The sequence below is a fragment of the Carcharhinus amblyrhynchos genome, chromosome 16 (assembly GCF_965287045.1).
Source record: "Carcharhinus amblyrhynchos chromosome 16, sCarAmb.v2.hapA, whole genome shotgun sequence".
Taxonomy (NCBI): Eukaryota; Metazoa; Chordata; class Chondrichthyes; order Carcharhiniformes; family Carcharhinidae; genus Carcharhinus; species Carcharhinus amblyrhynchos.
Genome location: NC_137339.1, coordinates 21,251,277 through 21,267,322, shown reverse-complemented (window position 1 = coordinate 21,267,322; position 16,046 = coordinate 21,251,277). Strand labels below are relative to the sequence as shown.

The 16,046-nt window shown below is 41.1% G+C and overlaps 2 protein-coding genes across 6 annotated transcripts in view; one reads left to right on the top strand and one right to left on the bottom strand.

Annotated features, from left to right (window-relative positions):
* The window catches only part of LOC145353880 (uncharacterized), a 50,260-nt gene that overhangs the window by 15,483 nt on the left and 18,731 nt on the right, over positions 1–16,046 (bottom strand). The window lies entirely within an intron of this gene.
* acss2 (acyl-CoA synthetase short chain family member 2) overlaps positions 1–16,046 on the top strand; it is a 67,293-nt gene that overhangs the window by 44,692 nt on the left and 6,555 nt on the right. For both annotated transcript variants that reach the window (XM_080204798.1, XM_080204797.1), the window contains 4 exons: positions 1,330–1,410; positions 4,718–4,826; positions 8,776–8,844; positions 14,429–14,605. In XM_080204798.1, coding sequence (XP_080060924.1) covers positions 1,330–1,410; positions 4,718–4,826; positions 8,776–8,844; positions 14,429–14,605 — 436 coding nt within the window. The remainder of the gene's footprint in view (positions 1–1,329; positions 1,411–4,717; positions 4,827–8,775; positions 8,845–14,428; positions 14,606–16,046) is intronic.

The window sequence follows — 16,046 nt, the reverse complement described above, 5'->3', positions numbered from 1 at the left end:
CTCTGCCCGTTGAAGTGGTGGAGGCTGCCTCGCTAAATATTTTTAAGAAGCGGGTTGATGGGTTTTTGATAAGAGAAGGGATTGAGGGTTATGGGGAGAGGGCGGGAAAGTGGAACTGAGCCACGACAGATCAGCCATGATCTTATTGAATGGCGGGGCAGGCTTGAAGGGCTAGATGGCCTACTCCTGCTCCTATTTCTTATGTTCTTATGTTCTTATGAAACATGAAGCGTTATTGCGATAGTGCTGGTAAACACCAACTTACGACATCAAGACTCAAAAATATTTCCCAAGATTTTAATTAAACCTTACTGTTTCCTTCCTTATCAGATTCCGAACTCAGTAACAACTTTCTAATGCTCAACATTTTTTCAAATTTAACAAAGATATCACCTTGAACTTTTTTCATTCCTTTCTCCTGTTTCTTTCACTTCCATTTTTTTCTTATCTCTCTCAAACACGTTGGCCAGAATTATACATTCCTCCCTGGCGGCGGGGGATTGGAGCGGATCAGACTGGATTACCTCTGGGGGACAACCCCCACCCCAGTAGACGCTAATTAAATGCCCATGCCCCTGTTAAGGCTATTAAGTGCAGGATTCCAAACTGAAAAACTTTTAAAATCTCCATCTCTGACGAGAAGGGGATGGTAGTGGTGCTCAATCTGAAGGCCCTTTCAGATTTTGGGTGCTCTCTGCAAAGCACCCCCCTCCCCCTCCCCCCAGGCCTACCCACTGACAACAAGATTCCCCCCCATGAGCCCCTCCCCGAATCCCTTAGGTATCACCTACTTCGGGACTTGGGCTCAGGTACAGTGTGGCAGTATCTCATCTGGACATTGTTCTGTGTCCAAACGGCCTGGAGAGCTGTTGGCTAAGGGTGGATGGAAGTCCCACCTGCTGCAAGTCAATATTCAGTTGAATGTAAAATGGCAGCGGGCCTGTCAGGCTTGGTAGGGATGTGATAAATGCCAACTCTCAGGATCCAACCTGAAAATTCAGGTCCCTGACTTCTTGCTTGGGATTTGAGTACAAAAGAATTTGATGCCTGCCATCACTTTATTCAGATAACGTTTTTGTGTGTGTGAGCTTGAAGAGATCCTGGCAGTTAATTTTCCTTTCCAGTTCGGGGATGCTGAGGACAATTATACTGGTCCAACCATTGTCCCAGCTGATGTTTGGCCAGTAATGCAAAACTAAAAGTCTGATTTTTATTTATTATGGATGGCCTGTAACTACTTGTAGATGTTTCATTGTAATATTCATTACAATTTTAGATCTTATAAGTTAAGTATAAGCTCTAATAATGCAGATATTCATTAATTTTCAGACTTTTCCCTTTTTTGGTGTTGTTCCTGCCATTCTCAATGAATCTGGAGAAGAACTAGAAGGAGAGGCTGAAGGTTACTTGGTATGGATTGTTGTCTTTTTTTCATATTTAGAAAAAATGTTGTATTGCAGTGAATGTTAGGAAGTACAAATACAAAAGGCTACTACTTATGGAGTGAAGGCTTGCCTATTTATACCCTGTTGTACTTTCAAATCAATGCACATTGGTACCTAATAATTAGAAGTTAGTTTGATAGTTTAATTCCCAAGTGTACAGAAGCCAAGCAAAGTGAGACCATCTTTATTAATCAATGCCACATCACTTAGTGTTCACACTAGCTATAGGTTATCTCTCCCCTGGAGATGGCCATTGTCATACAACAATTTAGTTACAAAAAAATTCAATGAGGACAAACATCTTGCACCTGCCCACTTTTGCCTGATATTAAAGATTGGCTTGTCAGCAGAAGTCTGGCAGCCTTCTACTGAGTTTTTTTGTTGTAGGACAGAACATGATACACAGCCAGCTGTATCATCCAGATCTGTCAGCTGCATGTTGCATTCTGTGGGTACCAATCATAACGATGCACTTGTCTACATGCATTGCTGTTTTGTGATTTCATAGAACCAATGCAATTTTATTCCACAAATGAAATGTAGCACTTCAAAATTGCTATATAACATACAATACGAATTACATAACTGGCAGTGCAGCAGAGACCTCAAATTCTGTTTAAGTTGGTCGAAACATGAACTGACTTTTGAGAAAAGTTACTTTGGTTACTTATCTCTTTTGGCCTTGCGTGTGTGTGTAACACTAAAGCACCTTTGACTCAATCATAGTACTTTTGTCTCTAAGTTAGAAGGTTGCAGGATAAATCCTCCCTCCGGAGGCTTGGAAATATTGCTGAGAGTGTTCTGCCCTAATTTATTTGGATGATGCAGTCAATTTCTCAAATTAACATAAGAGATAGCCCACTACCACAGCACAGGGGAGTCTGCTCAGTATCCTGATCGACATTTATCTTTTGACCAATATAAATAAAACAGATTATCTATTTATCTAACTTCTGTGAGTAATTTGACTGCCAAGTTTTGCTATATTACATTAGTAACTACACCTCAAAAGTCTCATTGTTTGTGAGGTGCATAGGGATGATCTGACATTGTGTGGACTGTTACATAAATTGTGGCTTGTTCTATTCTTCACTAAGCTCAATTCTCCATTTGTGTTCTTAATTGACATCAACTGGGGCAACAGTGAGAGTACTGCAATTAGTCCCAGTTTTGTCAGCTGGAAGGGAGAAAAATCCTGTCACTGCTGCTATTGAGTGACACCTGAGGAGAGAGAGATCAAGTTGGAGAAAAGATAGATAATTATGTGGCAATATGTGTGGAAATTTGTTTCTCCTTCACTTTGTTGCTAAACCTGCACTGTAAATTTGAAGGAGGAGTTTAACCTAACCCCTGATTGAAGCAGCTTGAAACTGCATGGGAGATAAATTTAATGCAATTTTAAGCGAGCTGTGATTATTATTGTCCTGAAATCCTGGACATTTCCTAAACCTACCAGGAGTGCAGGAATAGCTGCCTTCACTATCTAAACATTTAACGTTTAAAATGTGACTGAGAGATGAGCTCTGCATAGGGAAATGTGGTGACTCATACACAAAGCTACTTTCCTGAGTAGCAGAGTTAGCTTTCCTCAGTGTGAGCTTAAGCACTCTGAGCTGAAATGCAGCTATGTGCAGAGCAAAAATCAGGAACTGCCAAGCTGAACCAGGAACTGCAACCCCTAGTAATTTCTCAATGTACGAATAGTAACCAAGTTTTTGTATTGTTCAAAGCAAAGGATTCCAATTATGTAATACACAAGGATATAAGATTTACAAGCAGGAATAGGCAATTTGGCCCTTTGAGCCTGCCCTGCAATTTGATAAGATCATGTTTGATCTGATTGTGGCCTTTACTTTCCCATCGACCCCCTATGCCCATTGATTCCCTTGTCAGTGAAGAATCTATCTAGCTTGGTCTCAAATATTCAAAGCCTAGGCTCATTTCAAGTTGGATTTCAAAGAATTATGACCGTGTGAGAAAGAAAAATAGATGCAATCAAAATCTGTCACTGATGCTTTGATTATATCCAGCTGATGTTGAAGATTTGCATCTTATCAGTTCTGTTAGGAGACACCGCATCATATGTAAGCATTTTGGAACATTTGTCCACCAGCAAATTTCTTTTGTTTTGTTTTGCTTTTCCTGATCTGTTATCCAGCTCTTAGTTCAATTCTAAATTATTTAGTTGGTGGCCACAAGCTCACCTGAGCCTAAAGGAAATTGCATGTGCTTCAATTTTCCACTTTTTCTTCAAGTATAACAATGTACTTTTGCATAAAAAATACAAGCCACACATTGATAAGTTAATCACATAAAGAACTTACAGCTCAAACTGCACAACAGAATTATTCTGCATTGTTCAAGGTTCAATCAGAGCTGCAGTAATAACTTTATTTATTAAGATTGCTATTTAACAGTATTAATTATTAATTACATTGTGCAGTTATTATCAATGTAATGATAACAAGAAGGTTTTGTAACATACTTCTCTCAGTAACATAAATAAGCTGCACTCATATTGTTCAGACAGGTTGTGTGTTTGTTGGAAAGAGGTAGAGAGAAAGAAATGCATTGAAGTAAAGTGCGACAGATACAGCCACAGGAATCATGTAGAACATGGTTCATGCCTAAAGAGCTTACCATTGACATCAAAGAGAACCATTACCTATAGGAACAGTGGGTAAAATTAAAGGGATGGTGCTGTGAGTTGATTGTGCTTAGCTACTGGTAGCCAACTGAAACAATATGGATCAGCAGCATATGTACTCATAGGGCAGACTGGTTGTATGGGCTGGACAGAAAAGAAGCAAAATTTTAAAAGGAAGAAATGTAACCATTAAATAGAGAACCACTGCAATTTGCAGCCGATCTGTGAAATTGGTCAGGTTTCCATTCCTGTGGCTGTATCTGTCACACTTCAATGCATTTCTTTCTCTCTACCTCTCTCCACCAAACATACAACAATATGAGTGCAGCTTATTTATGTTACTGAGAAGTATTTTACAAAACCTTCTTGTTATCATTACATTGATAATAACTGCACAACATAATTAATAATGTTAAATAGCAATCTTAATTAATAAAGTTATTACTGCAGCTCTGATTGAATCTTGAACAATGCAGAATAAGTCTGTTGTGCAGTTTGAGCTATAAGTTCTTAGTGTGATTAACATATCAATGTGTGGCTTGTATTTTTTATGCCAAAGTACATTGTTATATATTATATTACTTCAATTCAATTACTTTGATTCTTTACTCCTCTTTACACGTAGGTATTCAAGAAGCCTTGGCCATCCATAATGCGTACAATTTATGGCAACTATCAACGGTTTGAATCCACCTACTTTAAGAAGTTTGCTGGATATTTTGTCACAGGAGATGGTGAGTTGCTTAAATGAGACTTGTAATGAATATTTTAAGAGCATTTTTTTAAATGCTGTGTTTAGAGACGTGTAAGTTATTTTTGAGTCCACAATCATATTTAGTACAAAGCCCTTGTGGCACAGTGGATATCCTCCTGCCTTTGAGTCAGTGTCATTGAGGTTTACAGCTTGGAAACAGGCCCTTTGGCCCAGCCTGTCCATGCCACCCATTTTTTTTTAACCACTAAGTTAGTCCCAGTTGCCTGCATTTGGCCCATCCCCCTCTATACCCATGTAACTGTCTAAATGTTTTTTTTAAAAGACAACATTGTACCCGCCTCTATAACTACCTCTGGCAGCTTGTTCCAGACACTCATCACCCTCTGTGTGGAAAAAATTGCCCCGGGGACCCTTTTGTATCTCTTCCCTCTCACCTTAAATCTATACCCTCTAGTTTTAGAACCCCCTACTTTTGAGAAAAGATGTTGATTATCTACCTTATCTCTGCCCCTCATTATTTATAGACCTCTAAAAGATCATCCCTTGGCCTTCTACGCTCCAGAGAAAAATGCCCCAGTCTATCCAGCCTCTCCTTATAACTCAACCCATCAAGTCCTGGTAGCATTCTAGTAAATATTTTCTGCACTCTTTCTAGTTTAATAATATCCTTTCTATAATAGGGTGACCAGAATTGTACACAGTATTCCAAGTGTAACCTTACTGATGTCTTGTACAACTTCAAGACATCCCAACCCCTATATTCAATGTTCTGACAAAATCAAGCGTGCCAAATGCCGGCCTTTACCATCCTGTCCACCTGTAACTCCGTTTTCAAGGAGCTATGAACCCACACCTCCAGATCTCTTCGTTCTATAACCCTCTCCAATGCCTGACCATTAATTGAGTAATTCCTGCGCTGTTTTGAGCAACCAAAATGTATCACCTTGCATTTATTTAAAATTAAACTTCATCTGCCATTCATCAGCCCACTGGTCCAATTGATCAAGATCCCCTTGCAATCTTTACTATCCACAGTGCCACCAATCTTGATATCATCTGCAATCTTACTAACCATGCCTCCTAAATTCTCATCCAAATCATTAATATAAATGACAACTAACCGTGGACCCAACACTGATTCCTGTGGCACACCACTGGTCACAGGTCTCCAGTTTGAAAAACCACCCTCTACAACCTCTCTGTCTTCTATCATCGAGCTAATTTTGTATCCCTCACCCTGGATCCTGTGAGATTTACCCTTACGCAACAACCTACCATGCGGTACTTTGTCAAAGACCTTCCTAAAATCCATTTACATGATGTCAACTGCACTGTCCTCATCTCCCTCCTTCGTTACCCCTTTAAAAAATTCAAATTTGCAAGACATGATTTTCCACACTCAAAATCTTGCTGACTGTCCCTAATCAGTCCTTGCCTTGCTAATTGCCTGTAGATCCTGTCTCTCAGAATACCTTCTAACCACTTTCCCACTACAGACATGAGGCTCACCAGCCTGTAGTTTCTAGGCTTTTCCTTGTAGCCCTTCTTAAACAAAGGCAGAACATTTGCCTCTCTCCAATCTTTGGACACCTGATCTGAAGACATACTAGTGCATACTGATCTGACCTGATCTGGTTCAAGTCCCATTCTATGATGGCCATGGAAGATGCGCTCATAATATGTCTGAAAAGGTTGAGTGTCAACTGTATATCCTTGCAATATGCCTATAGCAGGCAGTGAAAGTAGGACAGCCTCCTGATCAGCCATGATTGATGTGAAGTTTATCCTTCAAGCTATAGCCTCTGGCAACAGGCTAGCGACCTATTCGAGGGAAAACTAGCTACGGAAACAGATACAGGCATGTGCTTCATCTGCCTCATGCATCTCTAGGTGTGGTAAGAAAATCAAGAAGAATTATATTTAGTATATAACCTTAAGATAATTTAAGATATTTTGGTAAAAATTCCATTTATGCAGTGCAAGTTCTGCAGGGACCTGTGATTTAAGGCATACCGTTAGACTAGAAACTCGACTCTTCGGACTTGGATGAACTGCAGGATATACTAGGTTGATATCTCGATACATCATTCACATTGTAATTTGCAGTTGTTTTCCACATCATCCATTGCATTTGTACTCCACATCACTGTCCATCTTGGCAATTATTCTTTGAACTCTTTGCATATATGTTAGAATCCCTACATAAAGTTTTGAGTAAACTCAAGTATCAGGTGCCGATGTGAACTTTGCAAGGGAAAATTTGCAAATCTCCACTTCTAACATTGAAGAATACCATGCAGGCAGCAGCCCACAATGCTAACTGCCTTGGACACACATTTCTACCCCTACACCTAATACCCCTTTATAAAAAGTCTAAAATTTATAAAATTTATAAAAAGTCTAAAATTATTCAAAATACCCCTCCTCAAATTCTCAATTTCTCTGATTCTGAGCTCTTGAATATTTCTTCCTCCTTTCATCAGAACTGACAACTGCGTTTTCCCCCATTACAACAGTGCCTCTGTTTCAAAACAGAAATGCCTCCATTTCCATTCAAGTGATGCAGGAGCAGCGCTCCGAAAGCCCATGATTCCAAATAAACCTGTTGGACTTTAACCTGGTGTTGTGAGACTTCTTACTGTGCCCACCACCCTAGTCCAATGCCGGCATCTCCACATCATTCCCACTCCATTTCAAGTTCTTCATTGTAACACTAACATTTTAAAAATGTAATTCAACCTTATTACAGCTTCTAAATGACTACTTCATCTCAATTTGTTCATATTTTACAATTTTAATATGGGAATTATGTTTGTTTCAGTAAGTAAATGTCAAAGGTGATTGGTGCATACTGACCCCTAACAGTCATATGTATTTATTAGCACAGACAAATTAGACAGTCACACAATATTATATATCTTTATAAATGTGTCATATATCAACTGTGCCACAAATTCTGAATAACGATACTCATTTTATCAGTTGAAATGTTTACACACTATTATGGTTTCATACCATTGCTGAAACACTATTTTTCCCCAAAGACTCTTGAGAGTTGTAACAGACCTTTGTAGGCTACTGATCTGCTTAGACAGATGGGGACTTGGCAAGTGCCAGTAAGTGTAATTTGGAAAGCTAATTTATGTGAAATCTCTAATGCATAAGAATCAAATTGGGTTTAGAATGCACTTTTTTGTCTTTATAATTGCCTTGAATTTTGTTTTATTAGAAAACAATTTTCACATGTTCTAGACAGCAATATATGTATAACTAGGTTTATAGATTAAATAAATTCACTGGAGGAGCTTTGAAAGTGGCTTTGGCATTTTGCCCAAAGGATCAGTATTGATTGAGTGATGATACTCCTGCTTCTCAGCTAGAAGGTCTGGGGACTCGAGCCTCACCACTGCACATAATCCAGGCTGACACTTCAGTGTGGCACTGAAGGAATGCTGTGGTATATTAGGTGCTGTCTTTCAGGTGAGACTTAAAACCAAGAGCCCACCAGCTCTCAGGTAGATGTAAAGGTTTCCATCGCAAAATTCAAAGAAAACATGTGAGAAGAGTGTTTATGGTGCACCTCCAATAATTAATCTTCAAACTGCAAATCTAAGAAAATAAGAATCTTTGACTCAATGCTGTTTGCAAGATCTATCTGAGAAAATTACCGGCTATGTTTGCCTACAATATAATAATGGCAGTTTTTCAAAGTACTTCATGTCCTTTGAAGGACTTTAGTATGTTGAGGGTCATAAAAGTGCTATCTGGAGGCAAGTTCTTTTTTGTCCCTTTGTGAATCAAACAATTCCTGAACGTTTGTACATTTTACTAATGCATGACTTTTTTTTAAGTCAGAAGAACTAGCAGTATTTTGATGCTGTCTGTATTCTGTTTCACGTTTTTGCTGAACACTATAAATTGAATTTAAACACAACTTGAATTTAAAGCTGTTGAATTTTGGTTGACAGGTTGCAAAAGAGATAAAGATGGCTACTACTGGATCACTGGAAGGATTGATGACATGCTGAATGTATCTGGTAAGATTTCTAATTCATATTCCAAAGACAACTGAGGGATTGCTGTGTGCTCTGTTTCACAGAGACATGGCTCACTCCTGCTTCACTGGACTGTGCCCAACAATCAGAGAGCTTCTCAATCCACCTCAGGCAAGACTGAAGGAGGTGGTCTTTGCCTTCTAATCAACACCTTGTAGTGCCTAGACATCGCACACTGGCGAGTTCCCGGACCTAGAATACCTGATGCTAAAATGGCATCCCTACTACCTTTTGCGGGAAATCACCTCTGTTATCCTGACAGCAGTTTACATCCCACTCCATGCATATGTGAAGACCGTGCTGGACAAAATATACACCACCACAAATTGCCTTGAGACAAAATATTCTGAGGAGATGTTCATCAAATTCAGGGAGCGTGTTGGAGGACATGTCCCTGTCTACATTAATGGTGGCGAGGTAGAAATGGTCTAGAATTTCAAGTTTTTAGATATCCAGATCACCAATGCCTCTAATTTTCTTAGGAGACTAAGGAAATCATGTCTGCTACAACTCTCGCCAACCTCTACAGATGCACCATGGAAAGCATTCTTTCCAGTTGCATCACAGCTTGGTATGGCTCTTGCTCTGTCCAAGACTGCAACAAACTATAAAGGGTTGTGAACAAAGCCCAGTCTATCACTCAAACCAGCCTCCCATCCATTGACACTGTCTATACTTCCCTGTGCCTTGGTAAAGCAACCAGCATAATTAAGGACTGCACGCACCCAGACATACTCTCTTCCACCTTGTTCCATCGGGAAAAAGATACAAAAGTCAGAGAACATGTACCAACCAACTCAAGAACAGCTCCTTTCCTGCTGCCATCAGACCTTTGAATGGACCTACCTCACATTAAGTTGATCTTTCTCTACACCCTAGCTGTGACTGTAACATTACATTCTGCACTCACTCCTTTCCCTCCCCATGTATGCTTTGTCTGTATAGCAAACAAGAAACAATACATGTCACATATACTAATATAGGTAACAATAATAAATCAAATATTGTTTGTGTTATGAATCAAAAATACTCCTGAAGATGCAGTCAAACAAGGTTATAATGGAAACAAAGATGTAACCATTTCTTAAGAATCCTAAATCTGGAATGTAAATTAAATGTGTGGACTGAGCCAGCTCTTAAGTGAAGTTGAGTGAAGTTATTGCTCAAGGGTAGGGTTTCTGAACCTTTTTGCTTCTGATGCCTTTTCCTCCCATGTTACAAAAATTCCATGGATCCTTGTAACAAAACACAATTACATTTTCTGCATAAAAAGTAGGTTTACAATTTGAAAATATTATTTTTATTAAAGTCATAGTCATACCGAGTCCCTTCGAATCTGCACTGACAAAACTACACTAAATCTACACTAATGCCACTTTCCAGTACTTGGCCCATAGCCTTGAATGTTATGACATTTCAAATGCTTGTTAAAGGTCATGAGGTTTCCCACGTCTACCACCCTCCCAGGCAGTACATTCCAGACTCCCATCACCCTCTAGGTGAAAAAGTTTTTCCCTTCATTCCCTCTAAACCTCTTGCACCTAACCTTAAAATTATGTCCCTCATTATTGACCCTTCAACTAAGGGGAAGAGCTGCTTCCGAGCCACCCTGTCCATACTCCTCATAATCTTGTACGTCTCCATTAGGTCCTCCCTCAGCCTTCTCTGCTCTAAATAAAACAACCCGAACCTATCCAGTCTCTCTTCATAGTTCAAATGCTCCACTCTAGGCAACATCCTGGTGAATTTTCACTGCACTCTCTTTAGTGCAATCGCATCCAGAATTGCACACACTACTCTAGTTGTGACCTAACTAAAGTTTGGTACAACTCCAACAAAACATCCCTGCTCTTATATTCTATGATGTGGGTATGCTGGCGTTGGACTGGCGTAAACACAGTAAAAAGTCTGACAACACCAGGTTTTAGTCCAACCGATTTATTTGATAATAGACTCACAAGCTTTCGGGGTTAGCCCCTTCGTCGTTTTACTTATATTCTATGCCATGATGAAGGCATGTGTCCTCTATGCCTTCTTAACTGCCCTATCAATCTGTCCTCCCACCTTCAGAAATCTGTGGACAAGCGCCCCAAGATCCCATCTGTTTCTCGGAGCTTCCTAATGTCTAGCCATTCACTGATTACTCCCTTGTCTTGTTACTCCTTCCAAAGTGCATGACCTCTCACTTTTCAAGATTAAATTCCATCTGACCAACCTGTATTTCCTGCAACCAGATCTGTCTTCCTCACTATTAACTACCCTGCCAATCTTCATGTCATCTTCAATCTTACTCATTCTGCACCCCCCCCACCTATATACACACACACACACACTCCCATCTGCATTATCACAATAAGGGACCTAGCACTGATCCCTGTGGTACGCCACTGGACACCAGCCTTTAGTCACACAAACAGCCTTCCACCATCACCCTCTGTCTCCTGCCACTAAGCCAGTTTTGGAACCAACTTGTCAATTTACCATGGATCCCTGTGTTTTTATCAGTCTCCCATGTAGGACCTCATCAAAGACTTTGCTGAAATCCATATAAACTACATCAACTGCACTACTCTCATCTACACACCCAATCACCTCGTTGAAAATCTCGATCAAACTTGTTAGATATGACCTCCCTCTGACAAAGCCATGCTGACTATCCATGATCAAACCTTGCCCGTCCAAGCAGAGATTAATTCTTTCAGGATTTTCTCCAGTAGTTTCCCTACCACTGACATGAGACCCTGATTGGAATTTCCTGGTTTATCTTTATCACCTTTCTGGAAAAGTGGAATCATCTTATTTGTCCTCTAATCCTCTTGCACCTCCCCTGTGGTCAGAGAGGAATTAAAAATTAGGGTCAGAGTAATTTCCTCTTTTTGCCTCCCATAGCAGCCTGGGATATGACTGATATGGACTTGGGGATTTGTCTGTTTTTAAACCTGCCAAAATCTCCAATGCCTCTTCATTCCCTATGTCAACAATGGAAGAACCTCAGTCCTAAATTCTTTATCTACATCCTCCTTCTTCTGAGTGAAGACAGATGTGAAGTACTTGTTTAACACCCTACCAATGTCCTTCACTCAACACACAGATTGCCCCCTTGGTTATCATTCCCTGGTTATCCTCTTCCTCTTAATATACTTACAGAATATCTTGGGGATTCTCCCTATTCTGACGTTCCAGTGCTTTTTCATGCCCCCGCTTTGCTCTAGTAATTACTTTCTTAAGTCCCCCCCTGCACTTTCTATTCTCCGCTAAGGCCTCTGCTGATTTGTTCATTTTGTCTCTGCTAAACAACGTCACTCTTTCTTATCCAGTCCTGAATATTCCTCAACACCCAGAGTTCTCTGACCTTGTTGCTCCTACGTTTCACCCTAAAGGGAACATGTTGGGCTTGTACTCTCCCCACTTCCTTTTTGAATGCAGCCCCCACTGCTCTGTTGTAGATTTTTCCACAAGATGTCTACTTTGGACAGAATCTCCCTTATTCTGATTAAAATCTGTCTCCCCTTCCCCCTAATCCAAAACCCTTTATTTCAGACCATCTTTTTTCTTTTCCATAACAAATTTAAATTATACTGCATTGTGGTCATTATCACTAAAATACAGTCCCACTGCCAGCTTGGCTACCTGTCCAGCTTTGTTCCCAGAAGTAGATCCAGCACTGAGCCGTCCTTTGGACCTTCTGCATATTGACATAAAAAGCTCTCTTGAATAAATTTCAAGAAGTCCTCCCCCTCTAAACACATCACACTGTCCCAATTAATGTCAGAGAAGTTGAAATCCCCTAATATAATTACCCTACTATTATTTTTACACACCTCACTGTCCCATAAGCCTGCTGACCATTTGAGGGCCAATAGTACATTCTCAGCAATGTGACGGCCCCCTTTTTTTTATTCCTAAGATCAACTCTCAAAGCCTCATTTAAAGCCCTTTCCAAGATATTGTCCCTCAGCAATATCACAATCCATTTGCCAATACATATGCAGGAAGTGCTCCCAACTGTATTACATTGAACTCAGTTTTACCAATAATACTCCTAGCATTAAAGTAGAGGCCATTAAGCCTTACCTTGCTCCCTTGGAACTCAATGTGGTTGAACTCCCTCTGTCTTGGTTCCTCTACTATAGTATGCTGTGTCCCTGTTGCAGTAATGTTCTGCGGCCCCTCCCCCTGCTGAACTAGTTTAGACTCTTCCCAACAGCACTGGCAAACCCACCCACCAGGATGATGGTCCCATTCAGGTGCAGACCATCTCACTTGTACATGTCTCACCTTGTCCAGAAATGGTCCAAGTGGACTAGGAATCTAAAATCCTCCCTCCTGCGCCAACTCTTGAGCCATGCATTTGTCTGCCTACTCTCCTATTTCGGTACTTGCTAGCCTGTGGCACCAGCAGTAATCCAGAGTTTACAACCTATGAGGTCCTGTTTTTTAATCTGCTGACTAGTTCCCTGAATTTTTGATGCAAGACCTCATTCTTCATTCTACCTATATTGTTTGTACCAACATGTACACAAAGAACAAAATCAGCCCGGGAAACAGGCCCTTTGGCCCAACGAGCCCACGCCGCCATCTCAACACCACCAGTCCACCTCTCTACCCATGACCCCTATCTAATGTTTTATGGCCATCCAGATTGAGGGAAACTGATTTAGGAACAATTTATTCCTGCCAATCAGCCTAACAGCACATCTTTGGGGTGTGGGAGGAAACCGGAGCACCCGAAGAAAACCCACGCAAGCACGGGGAGAATGCGCAAACTCCCACAGACACTGGCCCAAATCCATGTGTCTGCACAGCAATCAGCGATAGTCACTGAGCTGTCGTCTTGCCCAGTACCTTGTCCAGTTTAGGCACACACTAACGACATGAAGCACTAGGCCAATCTCGAACAACCAAGAGCAGCCCCAGTACGACCCATCGCATGTATGCCCCTCATTGGACACGAGATGGACCGACTTAAAACCTGTGAATGAAAAGAGAAAAAACATTATTATCATAACCACTGACCAATCACTCTCCTCCCCCTTTAGGCCCTACAGCCATTCAGTGACATCCCTGACCCTGACAGTCAGGTCTGCAGAAACACCAGTCTAGTCCCTTAACTAATGAATATTCTATCACACTTCCTTCTGTCTTCCCCTCCTCCTGTGTAGTCAGTCTGCTTGTGGTGCTCTCAGCTTGGCTCTGACTGCACTCCCTTGACGAACCAGCATCCTCAACTGCTTCCAAAATGGAAAACTGATTTGACAGCAGGATCCCAGAGGATTCCTGCACTCCTCCTTGTTTCTGTTGGACTGCCTGATGGTCATTCTTCTTTCCTCCAGTGCCTTGAGCTACAGTGTGACCACATCTGTGAACGTGCTATCCACATAACTCAGACTCGTGGATGTGCCATGGTGACTCCAGCTGCGTCGCTTGAGCTCTGAAACAGAGTTACTGCAGTTGGGAGCACTTCCTGCGCATGTGGTCATCTGGATGTTTAAATGTGTGTACGAATTATGAATCATTGATTTATTGGATTGTGCCACTAAGGTTAGAAAATGTTATTTGTTTACAGGGCACCTTTTGAGTACAGCTGAAGTGGAGTCTGCATTAATAGAGCATGCTGCTGTAGCTGAAGCTGCTACTGTTAGTCACCCCCACGCCATAAAAGGAGAATGCCTCTATTGCTTTGTCACTCTGAGGGATGGATATGAATTTAATGAAACACTGATTGCTGAACTCAAAGATCAAGGTAATTGTTTCTAGAGTACTGCAGATTTGGACTTGACAGCTAATTTAAGAAATGATGGAACATATTTGAAAAATGTACGTCCAAGATGATAAACTGCTTCCAGATGTATTTAGTTACAAGTTTAAAGAAAGTTGTTTTCTCTCATTTACTTCATTCCCAAATAAATTCTTTGAAGTCTGTGGGATTTAAATTGGCTAATCTCACAGACACGTGGGTTGTGAAGCTCAATTAACCTGTTCAATGTAATGCAGGTAACTTGCCAAATTCATGATGTTTGCTCATTTTAAGTATCTCCACATACCGTCATCACTAACTGTGCTGATTTTTGGCTGCACTCGGCAGCGTGGAGCTGATGAATGGCTAACACTAGCTACAGCTAACCTGCACTATTTAAAGCTAGCTAGCACCTCTTAGAGGGGAGATGCATTATGGCTGCATCAGCTGCCAGGTGTCCTTCTGCAGCCTATTTTGACCTGGGTAGCACTCGATAATGGCAAAACATGAACAAAGGCAGTTTCCATGCTGCTTTAAAGGCCTTGGTTGACGAGTTGGAGAGGAGGAGAGATGTACTCTATTCACAAGTTGCCAGAGGATGTCAAAACTCTGAAAGTTATCTCAGAGGGATAACTGTGGGCAGTTAATGTTCTGAGGACCTGTGATGCTGCAAAAGGTTCAGTGACCTCACGTGAGCTGCTGAAGTCAGTGGAATGCCATATCCAAGCAACTACATCACCAGCTTTGGACACTGCGAATCATAGAATTCCTACAGAATTCTTACTGGTCCATTGAGTCTGCGTTGACTCTCTGACAAAGCATCTTATCTATGCCCTAGCCCTATAACCCCACATATTTACCCCGCTAATCCACCTAAGCTACACATCTTTTGAGACTAAGGGGCAATTTAGCATGGCCAGTCAACCTAACCTGCACATCTTTGGACTATGGAAGGAAACTGGAGAACCCAGAAGAAACCCATGCAGACACTGGGAAAATGTGTAAACTCCACAGTCACCCAAAATCGGAATTGAGTGGCGCTGTGAGGCAACAGTGCTAACCACTGTGCCGCTGTGCACCACATCACTATCGATCAAAACTTGTGCCTCACTTTCATAGCTTCATTACATCCTCTCAGTTGTAGTTTCCCAGAGAAGCTGCAAGGTTCTTAGCCACGTTTTACTGCCTGCACATAATCACTGAAATACATTCTTCTTCTGCGGGACACAGCGCTACATGGACCTGTGGTTCAAGAAGGCAGCTCACCACCGCCTTCACAAACACTATTAAGGATGAGCAATAATTGCTGGCTTACATACCGTGAATGAATAAAAAATAAGATCGTGACTCCGATGAACTTATCCATGGGGCAGCCCCACAAAAGAATGCTGAAGATTGTACACAATGTACCAAAACTTCCGATCAGAGTCGGAACTTTTGTGTCTGA